The sequence below is a fragment of the Candoia aspera genome, chromosome 7, assembly GCF_035149785.1.
Source record: "Candoia aspera isolate rCanAsp1 chromosome 7, rCanAsp1.hap2, whole genome shotgun sequence".
NCBI lineage: Eukaryota > Metazoa > Chordata > Lepidosauria > Squamata > Boidae > Candoia > Candoia aspera.
The window spans coordinates 34,960,343-34,985,706 of record NC_086159.1 but is presented as its reverse complement, the minus strand read 5'-3'; the positions used below and the strand labels follow the sequence as shown (position 1 = coordinate 34,985,706).

The following is a 25,364-nucleotide window of genomic DNA, read 5'->3' as shown; positions in this document are numbered from 1 at the left end:
TCCGCGGTGATCTGAGAACTTCGGTCATTTTCTCGTCCTCAAAATGGCTTTTTAAACATTATGCTCAGACACTAATCATTAGGCTCGGTTGTCTGTACTGTAGCTTATCCCTCACTACAGAACTTGGGTCCCAGCGAAGAGAGAAGAAACGAAAAAACCCTCCCGCCTCTCTCGCCTGAGTCGACTTTAAACTACGCGACTGAGGCTTACTCAACGTACGGGCTCTGACGGGAACCCGCGTACAGCCTCTCTAGGCCAGGCAGCCAATCCCAAGACATATTTGGGTTTCTGCCGACCAATCGGAACACATTTTATTGGCGGTTGGGCAAAGCCGTCCGTTGTTCTGTGTGCGCTGAGGAGTTGGGTACGGTGACCATTGGGCAGATTGTTCCTCCTCTTCCTTTCACCCTCCCTCGCGCTTTGTTGGTTGTTCCTTTTCTTGCTGCCTCTGGGAAGAGTCGAACTCTGGCGATGCCCGAGTTTTTGGCGGACCCGTCGGTGCTCACCAAGGAGAAGCTGAAGAGCGAATTGATCGCTAACAATGTGAGCCTTCCTGGAGGCGAGCAGCGGAAGGATGTTTATGTGCAGCTCTACCTTCAGCATCTCACCGCCCGCAACGTGCCTGGAGTCCCCGCGCAGCCGGACTTCTCCAGTGACGAGGAGCGGGAGCTGACCCCGGTTGCCGCCAGGAACAGAGGAGGCGGTGGTAGCGCTGCTACCGTCTCTGTGGGCCGGGTAAGCGGTTTGGCTGTCTTTATTTCGCGAATTGCGAACGCGGTTTCAATCTTCTCTTCACGGCCTTCTGCGCTGAGGGGGCAGTAGAGTTTTCCCGCTTTCTCTCAGAGGGGGCGGTGCGATGTTTTGTCACTGAAGGGGTGGGGAGGAGGGACGAGAAACGGTGCTTGCGCGTGGGTAAAGCCTGAGTAAATCGCCTTGGACTAGGCAGGCTAGCAGGGCGTCTTGGTGAGAGGAGGACGGGCACACGATGCGTCGAAGCAGACTGAAAAAGGCAGTTGCAGCGTATAATGGTGAAATGCATGCTAAGTAGTCTCCCCAACCGACACCTGCCGCCTTTGTGCTTCTGTTGTAGGCAGTTGCAGCGTATAATGGTGAAATGCATGCTAAGTAGTCTCCCCAACCGACACCTGCCGCCTTTGTGCTTTTGTTGTAGAGATGCTAATATGATCTTTACAGAAGTTTAAAATTTGTGGACAACTTTGCTAAGAGCACTGTTTCACTATACGGTAACTGCAAGCGAACGGGCATTTTTGTTTGTGCCGTATCCTCACTTTCATCAACATGATTCTCCCCCGTGCTTTTCATTGTAATTCCCATCATTTGGATTATCCATACTGATGGAAATGGTAGGAGTTTCAGTGTATCACACTTGATAAATCGGGTTGAGGAAGGCTGCTGTACTGTACAATATACTGTTGCCTTTGCATTCTCCGGGTGAAAGATCTGTTCTAGGCCAATACCTTCATTGTTTATTACTGAATTTCTTCCCTTCTTTGTTGCTTATTCAATACTTGAGGTTTACTTAAACGAATAAAAGAATCTTACATAAAATGTAACATAATGTATTTAAAGTTAATTATTAAAATAATTTAAAATCTTTTTTAAAAAAGATGTTTTTTACTATCTACTTCAATCCAGGCCCAACAGATTTCTTAGGGAGTGTGTTCCATAGCCTGGAAATCACACAGAAGGCCCTTTCCCATGTACTTGACGGTTGACCTTCTGGCAGCAGGGGCATGTTCAGAAGGGCCTCTCTTGCATGATCTTGCATGGTCCACAGTAGGAATGGTGGTTCCACAGATAATGCCTTAAGCCATTTACAGTTTTAAAGATAGCGAGTACATTGTGCCCTGTAGAAAATTGGTAGCCAGTGGAGATCTAAGTGTGAATAACTATCACTAAGTCCAGCTAGCTCAGGAAGAGTTGCACTTGGCCTGCTCTTCACCATAGCTACTACTTGCAAATCTACTGACAGTTGGAGGTCATGGAGTACTCGCAAACTGAACCTGTGTTTTTGAGGTGAGTGCAATCCTCAGGCCTATATTCACAACATTTGTTTACAACAGCCTAGTCTTTATCCAGTCTATTGAAATTAATTGAAGAGGAGGAAGAATTTGAAATCACTTATGAAGTCACAGAGACACCAAGCTCAACTCTAGTATTTTATAGATTAGAAGTAGTATGCACTGGAGGCTTGCTGTTTAGGGCTTCCATACATACTATCCCACTGTAAGACAAGGTCTTGAGAAGGGTGGAGGTGCAAGCTCATCTCAAGAATAGTTAGATGAGGAAAGGTTGAAACAACTGCAGGTTCATGATTTAAATAGTGTTTTAGGAGCTGTTTGCAAATCTGCTCTTGCCCTATTCCTTCAGTTCCTGGGGTATATCAAAAATGAAAGTGCAGGAGGCAAGGTGGAATAAGCAATTGAGAAAGCGATCATGCAGGATGAAGAACTCACCCACAGTTTCAGATAGTTAGCAATATCTGGGTTTCTAGGGAATTACCTTGAATATGACATCAAAACTCTGTTATGGGTCTCAGTGTCACCAGCAACTGCAATTGTTTGCTTAGTCACCAGTAATTTCTACCAAACACTGCCCTCATTTAATCAGATTTGCTTCCCTTTACCCAGCAGGCCTAGCTCCAGAAAGATAATAAAGATGGCACCAGGCATATGTCACTTGGGAGGGTATTCCAAACTGGGGAGTATCTAGTGGAGAAAAAAAAAGTATTCTGGTAGTAGTCATGCCTCTGAAATTCATCTTAGGTTATCAGGAGGAAAGTGTAGGGAAAGGTGTTCCTTCAGATGCTGTGGTTCCAAGCTGTGATGGATTAGGTTAAGACTAGCACCTCAAATTCAAATCAGAAGCAAAAAGGTTTCTGAACTTTCTTCAAAGGTAGCCCCATTTGCAATGTGTTGCAGTAATCTAAACAAGAAATTACCATAACAAGACTGTCTCTGTCCAAGTAGGGTCATACTGGCATACCAGTCTAGGCTGGTAAAGCATGCTTCACACAGATTATTTATGCCTCTGGTGTCAAAGATGGATCCAGAAGTATCCCCAAACTGTGAAACTGATTCTTTTGGAGAGTGCAACTCCATCCAGAACATGATAAATTCCCCTACTGTGGCCTGATTAACTATTTACTAACAGAATCTCTCTGTTGTCCAGCCTGAGCAGAGGATTTCTCTTTGACTTTAGTTCATTGGCCCCCTTCCAGTCCTTTTCAGCATATCCAGTGAAAAGGAAAGATAGAGCTGGCTGTAGTTAGCATATTGATAAAATTTGCTCTAAATCTCTAAATGATCTCACTAGCAGGCTCATGAATATATTAAACAACATGGGGAATAAAGTGGAACCTTGTTAAATACCACAGGGTCAAGGAGAAATCCCTTAGTACCACTCTCTGGAGATTTCCATTCAGGTATGCGTGGTACAGTTTAGAGCTGTTCTACCTGTACCTTTTGATCAAAACACGACGTTATGCCTCTGTTCTCTCTGACAGTGCACCAAGAATGCTGTCCTAGGAGAATACTGGCATACCTAGGAACACTCTGTGTCATCAGGATCCTAGTTCCTGAGGCTGCTGGGGATGGAATGTCCACTGGTAAATTCAGACCCTTTTGGCTGCAGCTTAGTTTCCTTTCCTCTACCTGGGCCATTTCTGCAATCAAAAGCCCATTCTACTAGGAATGTTCATTGCTAATGATAATCCCTTTCACCCTTGGATGAGACAGGCTGGCAAGCAGAAATGCTTGCTCATCACCCAAGGACTTAAGCTGCTGCATGAGTACAGTGTAAAGTTATGCTGTCTAGGATGTGCCCTGCCAAGAGTCCAGCTTTTCTTGGAATTTGCATAAAGTCTTTTGTAAGGAAAAATAATTGAGGACAGGACCTAATTCAGTGTATCTTTCTGTGCATTAAGTTCAGCGTGTAGAATGGATATGGTTCTGTCCCTTTTCTTAAGTTTGTTTATATGACACTGAAGTGGATCTTCAAAGGTAATGAGGCCTTGGGCAAGTTGCTGAAGGAATGGGGAGCTCAAGTAGTGTCAGTCCCTCCAGGTGAGAGTCATAGTACAAAAAGAGGACAGGACTCTGAAAGTGAACAATTAGCCACATAGATGCTGCTAAGACCATGGACTAAGCCATGTATACATGAAGGACTCCTTGCAACATAAGAGTTTGTTTGTTTATATTTCTAATTTAGTCACCACCCATCTCACTCAAAGAGCAACTCTCATTAAATCTCACTAAGACTGGGAAGGACATACTGTATTTGGCAGGTGCCTTAATCTCATCAGGATGGTGTTAAACCAGAACAAAAGTGGGGAGAGTGGCAAAACCCCACAACCATATATACTACCAAGGATTGGGGCCTACAATGCAGGGGTCAAAAGGAGAAGCATACAGGCAGGAAACTACACAGAAATGCTTGAATTGGAGCATAGAAATACTATTAGGAGGATTTGGGTTGGAATAAAAGGAGAAAGAAACAAAAGTTATGTTGTCAGAGTTTGTTATAGACAGCCTGGATAAGCAGAATATATGGATGAAGCATTTCTATATCAGATGACTGAACTCTCAAAGAGGTGCATGATAGTGAAAAAATTACTATAGATTTCAGCTACCTTCACATCTGGAAATGTAGCTCTGCCAAGAGACAGAGGTCCAACAAATTCCTTTTGTTGAATCAGTTTTAATCTTAAATTCAATGAAACTGATATATCATTTTTAAAGACATGCAACTATTGATATTCCATTATTGGCTGTTCCAGTTATTTAGCCCATAAGCTGTAAATGTCAATATCAACTTTTAAAATATCCTTTAATATTTTATACAAATATGATGTGGGTTTAATTTTGGACATTGAGTCCATCAGATATAAAAGCAGCTCAGGATTCTTGGAAGCAGCCAAAATATCTGGTCCATACTGAACTGTCAAGACACGTTTGGTTTGAGTACTTTGCTGCTGTTATGAAGTAGAGAAGCAAAATTATATCTGAAGTCCAGAAAAATCCTTCAAAATAATCACAGCAAAATAATTGATTTAGAGTATGTAGTTCAGTGGCCACATAATGAGAAGACAGGATACCCTGGAAAAGATGCTGATGCTAGGGAAAGTAGAAGGCAAAAGGAAGAGGGGCCGACCAAGGGCAAGATGGATGGATGATATTCTAGAGGTGACGGACTCGTCCCTGGGGGAGCTGGGGGTGTTGACAACCGACAGGAAGCTCTGGTGTGGACTTGTCCATGAAGTCACAAAGAGTTGGAAGCGACTGAACAAATAACAACAATGTAGTCCAGATCCCACCCACAATTCCCTTTTATGGAGATCTTCCATAAGGTAAATGTTCATTAGCCGTAACATCAAAATACAGTTTATGGCCCAACAGAGCCTAAACATAGCTGCTCACAGTCCCAGAAATGAAACACCCTTTTACTATGTGATGACCAACAATTGCCAGGACTTTAATGGAAATAGGTAAAAACTTTCCAACAAAGCCCACAAACCTTGATAATGCTAAATTTTCATTCCACATAAATACAGCCAATAAAGTGCCATATATACTTGTGGATAAGCCCATCCGCAGATAAGATGACCCTAGAATTTTTAACCAAAATACCATGAAAAATGCCTCACCTGTGGATAAGCCGTCTTGCATTTTTCATGGTATTTTGGTTAAAAATTTTAGGTTCTGCTTATCTGGGATGTATGTGAGTATATATGGGAAATATGGGTATTTTAAAAAAAATACCATATATTCTCATGGATAAGCCGTATTCAATTTTTGGGGTGCATTTGGCACCTAAAATTCTTGGCTTATCCACAAGTATATAAGGTATAAACTAATGATATTTATGGAAAATTGATTTTTAGAAAAGCTGGTTTTGAGGAACTCAGATGGAAAGATGGAAAGTAGGTCTTATCCAGTGATTTGAAATATGGAAGGAGAAAAGTTCCTGGGAAGGAAAATCCTGCAAAATGAGATCCAGAAGGTGCAGTCAAACAATTTCTACTAAGGACAAATGGGAGTCATCTAAGATTAGTTTGAATACACAGAAAACTTTCTAAAATACTGAGAAGATTGTTATAACTTGTATATTATGTCTCTTTCTCAGAAGGGAAACAAGGTTCTACCTGTCAATCCTTGTTCCTTTAATGGAAGGAAGGAGCTTTAGCTCATGATAGAAGAAAGGGGGTAAAAGAAAACTTAGCTAATTTAAATTTATTTATTTTATTGGATTTATCTAAGACTGGATTCCAAAACAACTCTGGTGGCTCACAATAGCAAACAAACAAGGTTAAAAAGTACAATTTAAACAAGGTAGCATCTGTCCAATTAATACACTACAGTACATATACAGAAACTCATTTAATGGGGGGAGCATCCACCCTACCCCAAGGCCTGGGAGAATAGCTAGGGTTTCAAGGCTTTTCAGAACACCATCAGGGTGGGAACCCTACAGATATCTGAAAATATCTTATTCCAGAGGTCAGGGGAAGTGACTGAGAAAGCATGCTTCCTGGGTTCCAATAGATGGTATTGTTTAATCAAGGGGATCCAGATTTGCTACCATTCCAGTATCATCTGTGCTAAAGAATCTGTGTCTCTTTGCTACCATGCTACCATTCTAATATCATATGTGCTAAAGAACTTTTTGAATCCCAGCTTCCATTTGTCACCCTGACAATACATTACTTTGGAAATATGACTTTTTAAGAACAAGAAACTTTTCTTTTTAAATTGACCTAGTGGAAGAAAGCAGAAAACAATTTCCTTTATGTCCCTCAGCAGTTCTCCATCTACAGCATCATTTGTGGGTAACTAGTCCCTCCGCCCATGATTCTCTTCTCTAGCAGAAAAAAAGGCCCAGCTCCCTTTGTGTTATATTTGGAAATTAAGTTGAAGAACAACTAAACAGCGAAGACTGGATTGTAAAGGGATGCTATTGCGGGGAAGGAAGAATTATTTATCTGAATGAATATAAAGAGAGGACTGTATTTTTAAATGTTTGTTGTATTCCTGTTGATTGAAATAGTATTTTCAATGTATGCCATGTGCAACTAGGTGGCAGCATCTAACTATGTTTATTTGATTCAAAAAATTAAGCAGGAAAATCACCAGTAATTCTCAGGTTTGTTGTGTAGATTGGAATAAAAAATTAATAGATAAAACTCTGGAAGAAGGGCAGTGGTGAATAAGTTCCATATTGTTACCAAGTAAACTACATAGACTATATATGAAGTTACCAGAAGTCTGATTCATCTCATAGGAAACTTTATTTTTTCTTTACATGATGCTTTATTTTATTTATTTCAAGATTTAAAAAGCTGCCCAACTCAGCTGGCGTGAGTACACTTTACTGAATACAGCAAGAGTTTCTTCTAGTAACTTAACAGTTTATAATAGATAAAGCGACAGATCAAGGAGGAAATAGAAACTTAGCCAAGCTGGAAAGAATATGCAATATTTTAATCTTAGATCATGTATAATAAAGTATAAGACATAATGAAGATGACAGATTTACAGAAATTAAGAGAGGTGGGAACATGGAGATATACTGGGAGAGCATTCCAGGCAAAAGAGGCAGCAGGAAAAGGAAATAAAATTGTTTAGGAAACAAAAGACATATGTTTTATTTTCAAAAAAGGCCAAAGAGAATTCTAGTTTATAAACACCAGTCTCATTTGGGCTATCAGGCTTTATTCTTAATTCTGTAGAATTGCTGATCAGAAAGAGAAAGCATGTTTTCAGAGACCCTTTAGTACAGCCTTTCTATATTCCTCTGCTGTAAAGTATTGATATAATTTTTGGATCCTTGGATACAGTTTTATGGAGACTACTGTAATTTGTGCCTTTCTGTACATATAAAAAAGTCTAGAAGATTAACTGCAAGTTAGAAAAATTAATTACTGTAAAGACTGTAAAGTAGGGAGTATCCTGTGTTTTCAGATTAAGTAACTTTTATAAATTTGTTGTATAAATAGGAAATAGCAATTCTTTAAAAATTGTCAAGGGCTTGGAATTGTTAACTGGTTACAGGTGGTATAGAAAAGATAATGCTAGCAATTATTCAGAAAATACTTTGAAGCAATGGGTTTTGAGGAAATGTTTGATGAGGGGGGGGGAAAGTGCATTTTTATTATAGAGAGGAGGGTAAAAAAGTGTTTTGTTCAAACAGGAAAAAACACATTTCAGAATTTTTGTCAAAATCATTGGATCAGCCATGGCACAGCAAAACCAAATCTGAAATCCTTTGGTTATTCCAGTTTTCACCTAAAAATAATCTAGATATGCCAAGTAGAGCAAGGCTGGTGCATATCATTCCCACTTCCCCCTCCTTCCCTTAGCAGTCCCAGTGTTGCATAGCCCGCTGGTTCTCCTGAATCTCAGCCTTCTCAATGCCTTCCATCCCTCCTCTCAGCTGCTGCCACCAATGTCCCAGCATAGTATATCCCACTAGCTCACCCTCACTATGCCTCCCTATAAAACAGCACCATTTCACTCCATGTGTGGACCAAAATATCCAGGATGTGTGTTTTAGTTCAGGGACAGTTCATCCAAAACCAAATGTTCTGTCCCTGGAACAATATGTATATGGAATGTTTTGGAACTCTGCATAAGAACACATGAAATACATTATATGGATGTAATGCTTTTCATGGCTATGTAATACTCTAAAAATCTTAATTTACATGTATGTTTATCTTTTATCATTACAGTTTTACAATACTATTAAATTTTTTAAATATATTTCTTTGTAGAAAGCAACAAAGAAAACAGATAAGCCAAGGCTAGAAGAAGAGGATGATATAGATATAGCAGAACTCAGTAATGAAGAACTCAAAGATCAACTCCTGAGATATGGTGTGAATCCAGGTCCTATTGTTGGTAGGTTATTATTGTAAATGCTAATATATTTGTGTACTGTATGTGTGTGTATATATATGTGTGTTTGTGTGAATAAATGTGGATATAAAAAATTGAAGACAAAGAGAAATGTAGATGGAAAAGTGATGACAACCTGTGTACTTCAAACATTTGAAACTTCAGTGGGTGAAGTAATTGTGTGCTGTATTGTGGATTATGAGCTATGGTTACATTCACTTCCTCAGTAATAGTAATTGCCCAAATCCATCACATTATTATTATTCTCCACTGAAACTAAACTTGGCTTGCATCTGTATTATTGTGCTGATCATCTTAGATGCTAATAAGGGTCAGAAGTTTACATTAGGAAATAATTTGTCCTTTCAGATTATTTTACATGATGCTAACAGCTATTTCCAAATAGAGTAGAAGCATAAACTAGTTTGCAGAATCACTCATCAGAGTTTAAATAAGAGATTGTTGATCTATATTGTATACAATTGTATTAAGATATATCACCAATAATATGAAAGTGATACTATTTAATTGCAGGTGGCAAGTAACAATTTGTCAAACGAGTTAAAATATTACTTTTAGTAATTAATTATATGTATACCCATATTCTTTTCTTTACTAACTAGAGTTCTACACATCATATATAAGTGTGTTGAACCGGGCTTTGCCTGGCCTTAGCTTCTCCAAATTTTCCTTTCTCTTATATTCAGCTTTCTACTCCATCTGTTAACAGAATTAACATACATAATATAACATTTAAAATTTAAATATAAATTTTAACATGAATTATTCTTTAAAGGGGTAGCAAAAGAGATGTATCTTGGCTGCACTTCTCAGATCAAGAGTCAAAACTAAACCCACGACTCAAAAAGGAGTATATTCATAGCAATGGAAGCAGTACAGGAAAAATCACTCCCCTGTGTGCTGGATAAACGATCTTCTGTCTAGGAATATCTTCAGAAGGATCTCTTCTGTAGCTCTTAATAGCAATGGTCTCTTCTATAGATCTTAATTACTGCAGATTGTCAGTCCCTAAGCTTTATATGGCTTTAAGATTAATAATACTTTAAATTAAGCCTGGAAAGAATTGCAGTGTTGGGGGAGGGGTGTATAGGTATGTATGTATGTTCCTTGCAACTTGTACAGGCTTGCAGCCTATTGCTGCATTTTGCGCCAATTGCAACTTACGAATATTTTGTAAAGATAGTTTCATGTAATGTGCACTGCAGTAGTCAAATCAGGATATAATCAATGGTTAACTATTGGCAGGTATAGCTGATTCAGGAACAGCTGTAATTGAACTATTAGACATAACTGTGCCTGTTTTGTCACTTGGGAATTCAGAAATAGGGTTCAAGGACCATCCTCCAATAGTGGACTTCCTCTTTCAGGAACAGTGCAGTTTTGTTCAGAACAAGCTGAATTCCAATTACAGAGCTGGTTTTCTAATGATCAACAGTACTTGCACCTTATCTGGGTTTAATTTTAGTTTGTTTGCCCAGATCTAGCCCATTATGGAACTTAGGCAATGGTTAAAGGACTGCTTTTTTGACATTCAACAGTAATGAGCAGTATTGCTAGGGTACCTGAAACTAATGTTGAGGATCATTCTAAGCTAGCTGAGGAAAAGAGACCATTAGAAGAGTAGCCAGACAGTATAGTTACCTTGTCCTAGACAGTCAAAGTAACACGTACTCACAAGTGGCAGACAGTTAGATTGAGGGTCTGGTCAGTGAGATGGAATTCATTTAGACCTCAGCCATTCCTCTCCACTCTTTAATCTATTGCACCACACCATGGAGCTGGTGAAAGAGACTATTTCTTCACTCATCCCAGGCAAGTGGCAACATTTAAAGTGGTCTTGGAAAAAGCTAAGCAGGGTTGATCAGGTCAGTAGTTAAATGGGAGACCATCAGAAATTCCTACAGATGTGAGCTAGATTCGAAGTTTAAAAAACATCCCAGAAGGTGGCAAAAGTAGTAGTAGTAATAATTTAACAAGCTTGTTTGCCACCCGACCCAACATAACTTTCTTCCATATTTTTCCAAGAAAACTACATGGTTTTGTCCATCTCAAAGTGAAGTCAATTCTAAGGAACCTTTATGTTTTTCAGTCTCTCTCACATAGGTCTCTGATACATCGGGCCAGGACATTTATGCAGGAATAAAACATGTGTAATAGATATTTTGCTTGCAAGCATAATGGTGTTAAAAGCAGGAGGAACTTTGGTTTGGAGGGACTGTCTTCATTATCACTTTGACTTCCTTGGATAGATTGCCATCCAACAAAGGGAAGCCTTGTCACTACATCAGCCAAGTTGCAGCTTTTCACCTTATCTTACCCTGTCTGCTAATACTTTACTTTTTCTCCCAGATTGTTCCCTGCTCTTTTCAGCTCTTAAGAATCCCCAAGAAGCCAAAATTCCTCCATAATTAAAATATCCTTCCTTAAAACAGTATGGAACGTTTTCAGCTATTGGTCTCCCTAAGATGCTTTCATAGCAATAGTCCCCTTTTTTGTTGTGGTTTCAGCAGTGGCTGTTCCTCCCAGGGCCTAATTCCTTTAAGCCCTAATTCCAGGAAATGGTGACAGCCTCTACTGAGACCACAGAGTCAAGAGCCTTCCCATCTTTACCATGTTAAGCAGTGCTTCCCAAATCTGGGCAAATTACCTAAAATTAGGCAAGTGTTTTTTCTTTGGGTAATGACACACGAATCCATTGAATTGACTTAAAGTGTTTTACCTACATTGTGTAAAATGAACTTTCTGATAAGCGGGTTTGGGTAATGAAGGAAAAAGTTTAAGAAGCACTGATATAAAGTGATTTGCCCATGACTCTTCTTATGATTATCTTAATGCTTTGTATTGTAGCCATTTTCGAAGTGCTACTTTCTGGCAATTGCAGATAGGTAAATAAGTATTTCTGAGGGCTAAGCTACATTTTATAGTAAACTTGATTTTATAAGGGGTTTTATTTTGAAAAGGGAAATTGCTATATGTAGGGCTGATTTTTTCTACAGAACACTATTTTCCAGAAAAGTACTCTGTGTATAGTGAGGAGATTATCGGTGGGGACGTGGCCCAGATCAAAATCCACATTTGAATTCTGTACAGTTATTTTTCTATTCAAATAAGAATGACCAGCTTTAGCAAGCATTTTTAAAAGCTGGTTTTTTTTCTCCTGCCTTCCATCCATCCATCCATCCTGAAATCAATCTCTCTAGCTTGCTCCATACCAACTGCCATTTTGCAATTGAAATCATTAAATCTAAAAGTGTAGATTTCAATAAGAGTATATCCTACCTACCTTCTGTTAATAATGGGGTGTGTCTCTCTTACTGTGTTAACTTCAAATTTAGTTCTCTGTCTTTTACCTTTATATTCCCTCTCTTTCCCAATTCAGTTTTCTGTTTAAGATGACTGTTACTTTCCAAGTTCTTGGAGTTTCCTTTACAGCTTGTCTCATGTTTTGCCTTGTCTGCTGTGGGATTTTTTAAATTTCAAAATAAAAATTGAAGGAGACACTTTTTAACAGTTTTACCCTCCGGTAAATTATAGTTGCTACTATATTCAAATTTTGATAAGAAAGTAACATAGTGATATTTCTTAAAAATGTACATAGAGAACCTTATACGTCTGTCATGTAACCAATTTTTCCTGCTCTGCTGCAGCTACTACAAGGAAACTTTATGAGAAGAAGCTACTGAAGCTGAAAGAACCATCCCAAGAGCTAAGTTCTTTCATAGCTACACCAACATTTTCTTCATCTGCAGAAAACAATAAGCAGAATGGAAATGATGATTCTGATCAGTTCAGTGACAATGAAGAAGGTATAATAAAATGCAAGAGGAGTAAATAGCTTTCAAAACTATAGAGCTTTTATGGCATTATTTTTTATCTTGTTTTTGTGTGCAATGAGAGTGGAAACTTTCTTGGCCTTAATCATATGTGCAATGAGATGGGGAGCAGTAGATGTAAATACTACTTCTGGTTGTTTTACTTATCACAGATTGCATTCAAATAGCCATTCCTATTCACTGAAATAAGAATTAGTCATGCTTATTTCATTGACGTTATAGTTTTCTAAAACTGTTGATTTTGTGCCTTCAAGTCAGTAGGAGCAGCACTGTATCTCCTAATGTAGCGGTAAGAGCGGCGAAAGGTAAGTATTTCTCCGCTCTTATTGCAGCCGCAGAATGCCGCCCGACGGCCCTGTTTAAGATTGCTTGATCTCTTCTGGGTCAGGTAGACTCAGGGACCCACTTACAGGGCCTCTCGGAAGAGTTTTCAAAGCATCTGCAGGGTAAAATCGCTCAGATCCATTCTAAGTTGGACTCTAAGCGTGAAGCGGAGTCTAGGGAGATGCCAGGGGAATGTACTTACCCTGTTATCTGGGAATGGTTTGATCCTGTTGGGCCTGAGGAAGTGGACAGGATCCTCCGGACTATAAATGCAACCACATGCCACCCTTCCTGGCTGGTAAAATCAGCCTGGGAGGTGACTTGTGGTAGGGTCCAGGCGATGGTTAATGCATCCTTGAGGGAGGGGGTATTTCTGGCTGCCTTTAAGGAGGCATTGGTATACCCCCTCCTCAAGAAGCCATCCCTGGACCCTCCTATACTGGGCAATTTTCGCCCTTTCTCCCACCTTCCCTTTTTGGGAAAGGTGGTTGAGAAAGTGGTTGCGTTGCAGCTCCAGAGAATTCTGGAGGAAACGGATTATCTGGACCCTTTTCAGTTTCAGGCCAGGATATGGGATGGAGACCGCATTGGTTGCACTTACGGATGATCCCTGGTGGGAGCGGGATGGAGGGAGCGCATCCATCCTGGCTGTCTTCGACCTCTCAGCAGCTTTCGATGCCATTGACCATGGTATCCTTTTGGGGTGGCTCAGGGGGTTGGGGGTGGGCAGTGTAGTTTTGTGCTGGTTCACCTCCTTCCTCCAGGGCCATTCCCAATCGGTGGTGATGGGAGAGGAGAGATCCGACCCTCCACCCCTCCATTGTGGGGTGCCGCAGGGCTCGGTTCTCTCTCCTGTCCTATTTAATATCTACATGAAACTGCTGGGCGAGATCATCCATCACTGATGAGGTATTATCAATATGCTGATGATACTCAGTTATATATCTCCCTCCCGGGTGAAGTAAGTGATGCAGTCGCCACCCTTTCCAAGTGCCTGGGGGCTGTGCGGGTTTGGATAGGGAGCAACAGGCTTCAACTGAACCCTGGTAAGACGGAGTGGCTGTGGATTGATGGCCCCTCGGTTTCCAGGAAGTTGTCTTCTTTGGTTCTGGATGGGGTGGCACTTACCCATTCCGAACCAGTGCGGAACCTGGGGGTGATCCTGGTGACTCCTGCTCCAAGAGCAGGAGGACCTTTGCACATCTTCGGGTGGTGTGCCAGCTACACCCATTCCTGGACCGAGATGCCCTCTGAACAGTCACTCATGCCCTTGTCATCTCCCATATAGACTATTGCAATGTGCTCTACATGGGGCTACCCTTGAAGAGCATTCGGAAGCTTCAGCTGGTCCAGAATGCAGCTGCACGGACAGTCATCAGTGCTGTAAAATCAGCCCATGTGACACCACTGTTACACGACCTGCATTGGGTACCAGTTTGCTTCTGGGTCCAATTCAAGGTGTTGGTTATTACCTTTAAAGCCCTACATGGCATGGGACCAGGGTACCTGAGGGACCGTCTCATCCCCATAACATCAACCCGCCCCATCCGGTCAGGCAGAGAGGGCATGCTATGGACCCCAACAGCAAAGAAATTTCATCTAGTGGAGTCCAGGAGGCGAGCCTTCTCTGCAGTGGCGCCCGCCCTTTGGAATATCTTGCCCCCAGAATTGAGACGGGTCTCCTCGCTCCCAGACTTCTGGAAGAAATTGAAGACCTGGTTCTGCCACCTTGCATGGGATGGAGAGAGTGATAAGTCCATCTGGGGGTGGCTGGCGCCATACCACCCCTTATTGATTATGGTTCCATCTCTGCTTGGATTTTATATTTATTTTCCTATTTATATTTTTAACTATAACTTAGGTGGATATGTTTTTATTACTATTTTATTGTAAACTGCCCAGAGTCCCCCATTGGGGGGAGATGGTGACATAAATTAAATTTAATTAATTAATTAATTAATTGGCTATTAAATGCAAAATGTATTACTGCATTAGTATAATCTTGTGTTTTATATATATATATACATATATATATATACACACATACATCAAAACAAAACAAAACAAAACATGGAACTTCAGATCCTAGTAAAATGCTTTTAAATAAGGCTGAAAATACCTAATACTCCCAGGAGTTAATCCAAACAAAATTGTGTATATGTACGAAGAATTTATGATGCCACTTTCTCAAATTTTCCATTCAGGTGTATTCCATTCAGAGTGGAACTTACTGTGAATTGAATTTAATCCTTCTTTGTTGCTACCAATTTTCAGCATATTTTCTAAATTAGGATTGGAAAAATAATTGAGCACTCTTAAAAAATTCTAATAGCTTTGACATTTTAATAGTAGTGGCAGTTTTAGCTGCAAAAGAATAATATATTTATTTACAGATCCTAAAACAGAGTTCAGACTTGAGAAGCGAGAACCACTGAAGGGTAAAACAAAAACTTCATTAACACTTAAACAAAGAAGAATTGCTGAAAATAACCAGGTATCATAATAATTTTTTTAAAAGACTCTTCTAAACTGCATATTTTATTTTCACATATTTTAAAACAACCTTATATTTCAGGTGCAATTAATATTTCCCACAAGAAAAAGCGTATTATATCTGATCTTTCAGCAAAAATGGTTGGAATGTAAAGAACTGGGATTATGGCAGAGTGTGATAATTACCAGCTAACGTTTTGTGGCAATAAAGGAGAGGATCAGGAGAATCTGTAATAAGTTTCTGAACCCTACCTATTTCTTTCATGCTGGTTTTCTACCATATGGTTCTTAAATAACTTTTCTTCCTAATTGCAGTATAATAAAACTACAGGTGGAAAGCTTGTACAAAAAAAGGGCAGTATTATTGCTCTAAACTAGCTTAATTTTATTCAGTGCCATTGTCATTTAATGAAATCTAGCTAATGCAGACTCACTGTTAAGAGCAAGAAGGGCTGTTTTAAATGAAAAAACAGTATCATAGCAGTAGTTTAACAGGTTTGCAAAGAAGTTCATAATGGAATGCTGCTGCCAGCCTAAATGCCAGATAAAGGGATGCAGTAAATCAAGCCTTCTGGAATGTTTCATGTAGGTATGTTTATCTCAGGAAAACACCCAAAGGGAAAAAATGACTCAAAAAAACTCCATTCCTCTCCACACCCACCTTGAATATCTTAATGGGAGGAATAGTTCGAAATTTCCTTTTTTTCTCCTGCTTTTTTCTTACATTATTATATAGCCCTATATTCATCAATATCAGTATGTACTGAGTTAACTATGTAACTATACAGCTAGCCAAATAATATAATAGATTAGGGATATGTTTTCAAAGTTGGCAGTCTGTACAAAATAGATGCCAGTTGTATGACCTGCTTGGTATGTAAAAATGTTTTTCAAACATTTGGGAATGCTTTTGGACATGTTTTCCAGAATCTGCTATATGGAAGAACAGGGTATGTCATAACACTCTAGAAATACATGTTGGACATATATAATGACTCAGGTTATTACTTTTGGTTTCTGCCAAATTTTTGCAGAAGTATTCCTATTACTGATTTTATAGATTGTTGATTTAATGTTACAAATACAGTCCTAAACATACCTTGGACTAAATCTGAGTAGGAATTTATAAAATCAACTGAGTAATTTAATGAACGTTCACATATTCAAATTGTAAAACAGTTAAAGATTTAGTCTCTGTGCAGATAAAACTGTTATTTTATTCTAAGCGTGAATATCAGGTAGTCCTCACTTAGTGATCACAATTGGGACTGGCAATTATGTTGCTAAGCGCTGAGGTCACTAAGTGGAAAATCACGTGACTACGACGGACTTACAACATCACTTCCCATTCAGACATTAAGCGAGTCACCACGGTCGTTAGTGAGACATCATGTGACCACGACTTGCAATTTTACTTCCACATTCTCTATTAACTCTGGTTGTTAGAAGCCAGTTGTGAAGTACACAAATGCCAATCACGTGACTGCAGGATGCTGTGATGGTAAATGTGCACTGGTTGCAAAGCACCTGAGCAGTGATCATGTGACCGCAGGACACTGCGGCGGTTGTAAATGCAAGGATTGGTCACAGAGCTGTTTTTTTTTTTTTAACACCGTCATAACTTTGAATGGTAGATAATAAGGCAGTTGGTAAGTGAGGACTACATGTAATAAAAAGCTAAGTCTCAAGAATGAAACATACATAGCTTTTAAATGAGTTATAATACTGCAATGAATAAAATATAAAGTTTAGTTTATAAATTTTCATTAGAAATATTGAAAAATAAAGTTTAAAATCAAATACATGGCACTAATTTTTAAAATTTAGCTTGTATAAAACATAACACATGTATTAATCATATTCAAAAAACCTTTCAGCATCTCTGCAAATATTTTTTATTAAATCAAGAACAACAAAATATTTCTTGTTCACCTCCCCACACCAACATAGACTTCAGATAGTAATTTTCAGAAATCTTTTGGTAGATGGCCACATTTAATCTTTAATTCAGGGTTTAATGCCTCATCTGTATAATAATACACTAATTTGCTTGTCCATCCTGCTCTGCCCTAGAATCTTTAACTGTTTTTGACTAGCAAATTCTACTAAGTCATCAGCCAGATTTAAAGTTTGCAAGGATGTACCCTCCTTTTGTAATCTGTTTACCCAAAATACACTGATTTCCATAGAATGAAGGCTGCAATCCCATTCAACTTTAGGGGGAAAAGTGGGATTTGCTGTTATTTATATCTCAATAGCAGTAGAATTTAAACCTCTAAAACTAAGCAACATGGATAAGATGCTGAACATTTAAAATTTAGTAACAGGTTTAAAATCGAGCATGAGAGCCATTTAAAGAACATATATTAGTAAAGGCATATATAGTAGTGTGTCATGAGATCAGAACCCTTTTATCTGAGATTGAAAAATAAGTACTAATGCAAGAAAAGTTAGCAGCTAATATATTTAACAAATGACAAACAAGAGGTCAGATATTTAGATGCCCTACATTTTAATACTCTAAAATGTCTTTCACATCAAAGTAAGTGCTTATTTTTAGTGGGTATGTCATTAATTTCTATTCTGGTTCACTGTAATGTCATGCTTTTCTACCCAGCATAGGAGCATAGAAGTGAATACCTGTCATACACAATTTTCATGCAAAATGCTATGGCATTAGGTGGAATAATCTGATATAGGGATAGAGCATTCATATGTTTGCTAATATGTTCAATGCTTAAATATCCAAGGATGGCATTACTGAGACATTCTGGAGAAGTGGATCTTCAAAAAGTGGACTTCTGCAGGCAGTGTCTAGGGAATCTGCAAGAGTATCAAGAAGAACACCAAGGAAAAGGGTGACGCAAGGCTAATTCTTAATTTAGACTTTTATTTTTGTCATTCTCAGAGCCCTAGTAACAGCTGTACACTTACTTTGCTGTGTTTTTGTTTTTAAACAAACAGGTTGAAACTACAATTCCATTGCCTGTACATGATCCAGTTATATCAGAGAGTACTCCCATAGCTCTAGTGGCTTCAAGCAACGAGACTCTAGTAAATATATTGAATTTTCATTAGGTGGTATTCTGTCATTTTCTTCTTATGGAAGAATTTTGAATAAATCTTTATTTCTTGAAAAAATGGGTTTTAAATAAAACACTGGGCTGTTGTTCATCAGTCTAATGCAGACCAAGAGCAAGTAAAAGGCAGGAGGAGCAATACTCAGATTTTTTGGAAATTCTTTCCCTATGTGTCAAAAATTGCCTTTGCATATATGTTATCGGGTAATACTTAGAAATAGTAAAGCGACTTGTCATTTTTATTTTAAAATCACTATACTCACCATTTAGGATAGTTAGTATCTCATGCTACCTGGCTTGGTTAAGATTTTTTATTGTCATTTCCTCTGTTAATTCTGAGTCTGAACAATTTGAATTTCAGCAGGTTGTCAATAGGGTACCTGGAAATACCAAGCATGCCGATCCTATACTGTCAATCAGTGACTTCTCAGAGTTGCCAAGAAGAACACCAAAGAAACCATTGATGACAGCTGAAGTAAATGAATTAAATACAGATTGGTGGATAGAAAGGGGAGGAGGGTGAACTTATCTTTAATTAAAACTATGGTAGCAGATATATTTTATGACATTTCTAGCCTCAGATTACAATGTACCTTCTGGGTGCTTTTATGCATGTTTTGGGTATATACAGATTTGGGATATCTAAAGAAATAATCTAATTTATATCAAATGTGGATTTTGGATCTAAATTAATTTAGGGTATCTAGAAAAATCTAAAGTAATTCAATTCTATTTTTTAAGGGAAATTTACCTCTGCCATGTGTGCTGTTAAAATAATTGAAGATATCAGTGCAAAATCTACTGTATGTTGTGCTTAAAATGGTTCTTTCAGTACTTACATTTTCTTCAGAGGAAAAATAAAAATGAAAGTGCTCATCCTGATCACATTCAGTATCTGTGTGATCAGTTCAATTAGAAGTGGTAACAGTATCTTTTTAAGTCTTTATCACATTAATCTGTATAACATAGCATTATGCTTCATCTTGAAGGAACAAAGGATATTACTGAAGACATCTGGATTCACAATAAATTGCCAGATAGATAAAAGTAACCAAATTTTGATCAACAGCTAAACCCCATGAAGGAGTCTTCTTAAATTTCATGGGTGTACTATTCGAAATGACACCGGAACATGGCTGCACTCCCTCCCTCCCTCCCTTTCTTTAATATAGCTTCCAATGAAATTTGGTCAGATTATCATTTTTCCATTTTCTAACTATTTATAGGTCATCGAGAAAATGTCTACAGAGGATACAAGATCAGAAAGAGATATTCTTAAAGAAATGTTCCCATATGAAGCATCAACACCTACAGGAATTAGGTATCTGTAGCTATTTTTTTAATTTGTTTTGTTTCTCAGTATGCATGAAGTAATTGAGTCTTTTTCAGGTTTTGGACTTTTTTATGCTAGCCTTAAGAAACTGGACTTGACAAGGCAATATTTTGCATTTCACTGTCTTATCAACTCTTGGAAATAAGTGTTACACAACATTGTGCTAGTTTGCAAGTTTCCTGCTTTTCAGTGGCAGCTTAAAAGGCTTGATTTTTCAGTGTGCTGTAGCCAGACTCTTCAAATTTCTTTATTTGGTTAAAAAGACAGTTGAAGAAGCAGATATGTGTAGTATTCTCAGTTCCCAAAATCACACTTACTAAGGTTCATTTTAACTATCAAATAGTTTATTTTATTTGGAAAACTTATACAGCTAGTCCTCGACTTATGGCCACAATTGGGACCGGAATTTCTGTTGCTAAGCAATGCAGTTGTAGAGCACAATGTCACATGACCGCACCACTTAGCAATGGCAATCCAGTCACCCCTCATTGCTGTCGTTAAGCAAATTCCACTGGTCATTAGCCAAGGACCACCCCAATCCAAACCATTCTGGTCTTGGTCTCTCCCAGCCCCAAGCCTCAGTAAAGTAAGGGACTGCAAAGCAGCCCCTGGGCCACAGTGTGAAGCTAAGCCCCAGACTGGCCCAGCAGCACGGTGCAAAGGGCCAGGCCAGTACACCTCATCAGGAGCTGGGGCGGTGGAACACAGGGCATTAGGAGTCTCAGAATGCAGGATGGCAAGGGCAATCACGGCTGAGACTGGCTGGGGCACAGAACCCCTGAGCCACAGTGTGGCAAGCAGCCCCAGAGCTGCGCACTTCTGGGGCTGCTTGCTGCCTCACAAGGCAGGGTGGCCAAAAGGGCAGAGATTTGGGGTGGGGGGGGAGATAGGCAGCTGGGGGCAGTTGAAGCCCTTTGGTCATAAGTGCAGGTGGGCTACCAAGCTCCTGAATTTTGATCATGTGACCATGGGGGCGCTGCCATGGCTGCAACTTTGGGGACCAATCATAAGTCCATTTTTCAGCACTGTTGTAACTTCAAATGGTTGCTGGACAAATGGTCATAAGTCAAGGACTACTTGTATGGATACCCTTCTTAAATACATAATTCTGGGCAACTAACAACCTGTTTACAAAAAAAAACAATATAAAAAGAACCCCTATAACCAAAACAAATTAAAAATAATCCAATACAAAGAAGACCAAGGTGCTATATAGCAAATTCACAAAGCAGATTTATGAATGTTAGGCTCCACTAACCCTAACCCGAAATCTGATTCTGACTGCCTATTATAACCTAATACTGGAGAGGACAGATGCATACATGTGCAAAACGTAATATTACAGATAGGCAGCATATCTTTAATATCAGCTGGTTTTGGAGAAAGAGTAGAAGAGGACTGTTGTTAAGCTTAAATAAAGATACGTTTTTTCTTTTTGGCATATTTTAATTGCTAACAAGAAAGTAGTGTTCCATAACAGGATTATTGCCTTCCTGTCCATGCTTGCCTGTTTCTCAAAAACATCCAGTTGACAACTGTATGATATATAATGCATTGGTTCTTTGGCCTGATTCAGGAAGGCTTTTCTTAATTACCTCTGAGATTCTTTGCATGGAGGAGAAAACATGTTTTGTTGGAACATAAGATAGACACACTGTATTTCATAAATTCTGCCAAACTGGAATGTTTTGGTTGTTCCAGGTTTGGGCTAGAGCAAAATCAGATGGATTTTACCGGGCAAGTACATTAAGCCTGGTGCATCTCTCGTCTCTCCCTTCTTTTTCCACATGGCCTGTGCATGTGCCCTGCATGATCTCCCCAACACCTTCATTTTCTCATCCTCTCAGCCACTGGCAAAGTCTTGGTGACAAGCACAGCAGATCCAATCAGAACTCCTTTCCCTATCTCTCTCAAGCTGCTGCCAGTGCCCTTGGGATTTCCTGCTTTCCCCTTTCCCTTGCCCACAACTCATATATTTTGGTCTGTGCCTGGACCGGCAAAAAACTAGCTGTCCATGCGCAGAACATTTTGCACATTCCTAGTCATAACCTTTTAGCTGACCTCTTTCCTTTGTACAGTACTGCTGCTGCTCCTCTTAACTCTGCCGATCCAGCTAGCCTTGCTGCCTGCTCCTAACAACTACCTCTGTTACTTTGAAGTTACACTGCATAGTATGTCAATACATACGTATCCAAGCAATTATTCCCTTTTGGGGTTTGCCATGTTATGCAGAACACAGAAAAGGAGTCAGAAGCAGTAAAACAAAATTAAAGGCAGGAAATAAGAAAAAGAGCACATGGTTAAAATTAATTTACACCGACATCATTTACTATAACTTTCCATACCTCTTTATTTTTGCTTCTACCATCTATTTCATACATTGCCTTTTATTTTTAAAATTCCTTACATATAATATTTCTTCAGCCATATTCAACTCTCACTTCCATATAAAGAAGTGGGCAGAAGCAAGTTCATGGGATATAGACAGTTCATTTTGGGTAATAAAAACACAGGATCTTTGGATGACAAATCTGAAAATCAGATCAGTTTATTGGTAGGTTATATATGATTAACATTTTTTTTTCCTTCCCCAAGTCTAGCTGCACCCAGCATAACCTTTCTCCTTCCCAGCAATAGCAGTAGGTAGAATTATGGCCTACTTAACTCTATCAGATTTAGTAGTGGATTATCAGAGCCTACGAGTGTTCTTTTTGGAGGTTTCTGAGCCAACTAGCTACTAGCTTGAACTAACAAAGGCTCTGGGCCTAGTGAGAGATCTGCCCTGGGATTTTCTCCCACCATGTCCTGCTGCCTCACAGTGCCCCTCCCAAGAAGCTACTCTGGCCTATCTTAGGTTGATTCGCAGTTTGTACTCCCTGACATCAGACCTCTTCAGTGGGTCACTACCACTGTGATTTCTTCAATAGGCTGTTATCACAAGGTCCCTTCACTGGGCTTCAGCTGCAATCAGCAATAAAATTGGAGTGGCACAGGTAAATGCACTTTAACCTTTAGATGGCTACAAGTGGCCCTTGCATGGTCTACCCCAATATAAAAGAGACAGCTAAGTCTGGTTTGTTGAGCATCTTTATTAACTTAAAGTTAATAAAGCATTTTTAAAGTAGATTCATATTTCAATTCTGCAAAGAATAAGTGATCTAATACTTAAAAAAAAGTGCAACGATTGACAACACAATGCCCTTTACCAAATTATCATGCAGTTGCCAGCCAGATATTTTTGAGAAGATCATAAGCATTGGTAAGCCTGTTTAATGCTTGGGATTCAAGTTGGAAGACATGCAACACTTATCAGCTACACATTAAAGCATCTGTCTCTGATTCCAGAATCATGTGACTGCTGCAGGAAGCTTCTTTTCCATGCTATCTTGGAAGAATATGCAGTTGCTTTAATGAGTCACAACAGGTACTGCACTCACATTGCTGTGCATTCCAAAGCATTGCACAGCCTTTCTACTTTACTATATCGAGTCCAAATGTTCCTCATTTACATTAAAACTTTGGAAGTATATGAGGTATTCTAGCATATTTTTAATGTTAATCTTAAACATACTACTTAATTTATAGTGCTAGCTGCCGTAGACCAATCAAAGGCGCTGCTGGTCGACCTATAGAGCTCAGTGATTACCGACTGGAAGAAACGTATTCATCAAAATATATCCCTAAATATGTTGCCTCAGCAGAAGTCCAACAAGAAAAAACAACAGTTAAAAAACACTCCGTTCCTTTGTGGATAAAAATTCTGTTCTTCATCATTGTTGCAGTCTTCTTGTTTTTGGTCTACCAGTCCATGGAAACCAACCAAGGGAATCCATTCTCCAAATTCCTTATTAATGACAATCCAGAGAAAACAATAGATTGAGTTTTTATTTCTGTGGCACACACAACTGGGTCTCCTATTTTTAATTATAGAGATGTCTTCATCCTTCCTCATCTTTTGAGACTGCATGTAGATAATAACAACATGTGAAAATGCAGAATGGAACAAAACAAGACAGTAAATGGACATCACCAACTTCTTTCAAAATTAGGAGATCACTGTGCCATAAGTATTTTTAGATTTCTCTGGAACTACTTGTAGGATTTATTTTTTTAACGTGGACTTCATTATGTTCATTTGAGATTGTATATTTGATTTTATAAACTTGGAAGCTCAAAATGGGCAGAAGTGATAGTAAAATGTGAAGATGTGTTTAAATGTTTTTACTTCAGACTAAGATACTGTACTGAAATTTTCTTTACTTTGTCTATTATCGGGTGGGAAGAGATACATTGATAAAAGGAAATGCATTTTTAATGCATTTTGAGGAAACTGCAGCTAAGTTTAGTGTAGTTTTTAAGGGACTTCAGCATTTTTCTGTAGACTACTGTAATAATCTCAATAAATAAATGGTAAACTTACTGTATACATCTCTATGGCTTAGTTTTAATTGTAGTAATGATACTTGATCTTATCCTTAATTTTTAATCATAGTACCTCTTTTAGTGTTTAATCCTATAATTCCTGATATAATTGACTATTGTTGTCCTTAGAACAATATTTATTAGTACAGTTTTGTGAAATAAAGCTTACATCAAATAAATTGGTTTACTTATTTTTACTTAATAATTAAAATGTGAAATCATTATTATCTGCAGACTTATTTTATTTCAAAAGAGCCATATTCTCCAGCCTGAATTACATTTTTAGATTTCATATTTTTAAGTGGTATTTTATTTGAAAAACATTCCAAAACATGTAATTCTTACGGTATATAAAGGGTATTTGTTATATAAGTATGTATGTGTGATGAACAAAGGTTAAACATATTGCCCATCAATGCAATTATTTTGATCCACCATAACTTGCCCCAAATTGCCTTTTCCAATGAAATAACTAGTTTATTTTTACTGTGGATTATTACATATCAAGTGAATGTATTAATTTGCGGCATAGTCCATACAAAATTGCAATAAAGTTATTTTTAACTGTAACTTTGACTCTCCTAAGACTTGATATTCATGCACTCAGAAGTTCTTTAATTTTTAAGTAGAATCTCTTGCCTTAAAATGTATTTAGCCTACACTTAAGCCTTAATTTTAAAGCCTCCTTCATCAAACATCTCTCTTGGTAAATTCATGGAGAAAACCATGTAATGTTCTTGGCAGCAGTACAGAATTCATTTGACATTGCTTTCTATCAGGAGCTCTTAGTGTAGCCTACAGCTGTGAGATTTTTTGGTTGTTTTCCATCCAATCACAAGCCTGCACTGACCCTGCTTTGATCTTTGAAATAATCAGGGTCTCTAGAAAATGCCATCTACGTGGGCACTATGGACACCTAGCCAGATATTAATTCCAATAATAT

General features: G+C 38.6%; 1 protein-coding gene across 5 annotated transcripts; it reads left to right on the top strand.

Moving 5' to 3' along the window:
- Positions 1-328: 328 nt before the first annotated feature.
- Positions 329-24,991, top strand: TMPO (thymopoietin). 5 transcript variants are annotated; one of them, XM_063308719.1, is made up of 9 exons: positions 330-735; positions 8,792-8,918; positions 12,584-12,742; positions 15,487-15,587; positions 18,337-18,444; positions 18,551-18,640; positions 19,031-19,141; positions 19,893-19,987; positions 23,585-24,991. In XM_063308719.1, exons 1-9 carry the CDS (start codon positions 472-474, stop codon positions 23,877-23,879), a joined length of 1,350 nt encoding a protein of 449 aa, XP_063164789.1. In that variant the 5' UTR covers positions 330-471; the 3' UTR covers positions 23,880-24,991. The 5 variants fall into 5 exon arrangements, with proteins under 5 accessions (XP_063164791.1, XP_063164789.1, XP_063164792.1 ...); XM_063308718.1 differs by having other exon boundaries at positions 338-735; positions 19,028-19,141; XM_063308721.1 differs by lacking the exon at positions 18,337-18,444 and having other exon boundaries at positions 329-735.
- Positions 24,992-25,364: the final 373 nt, after the last annotated feature.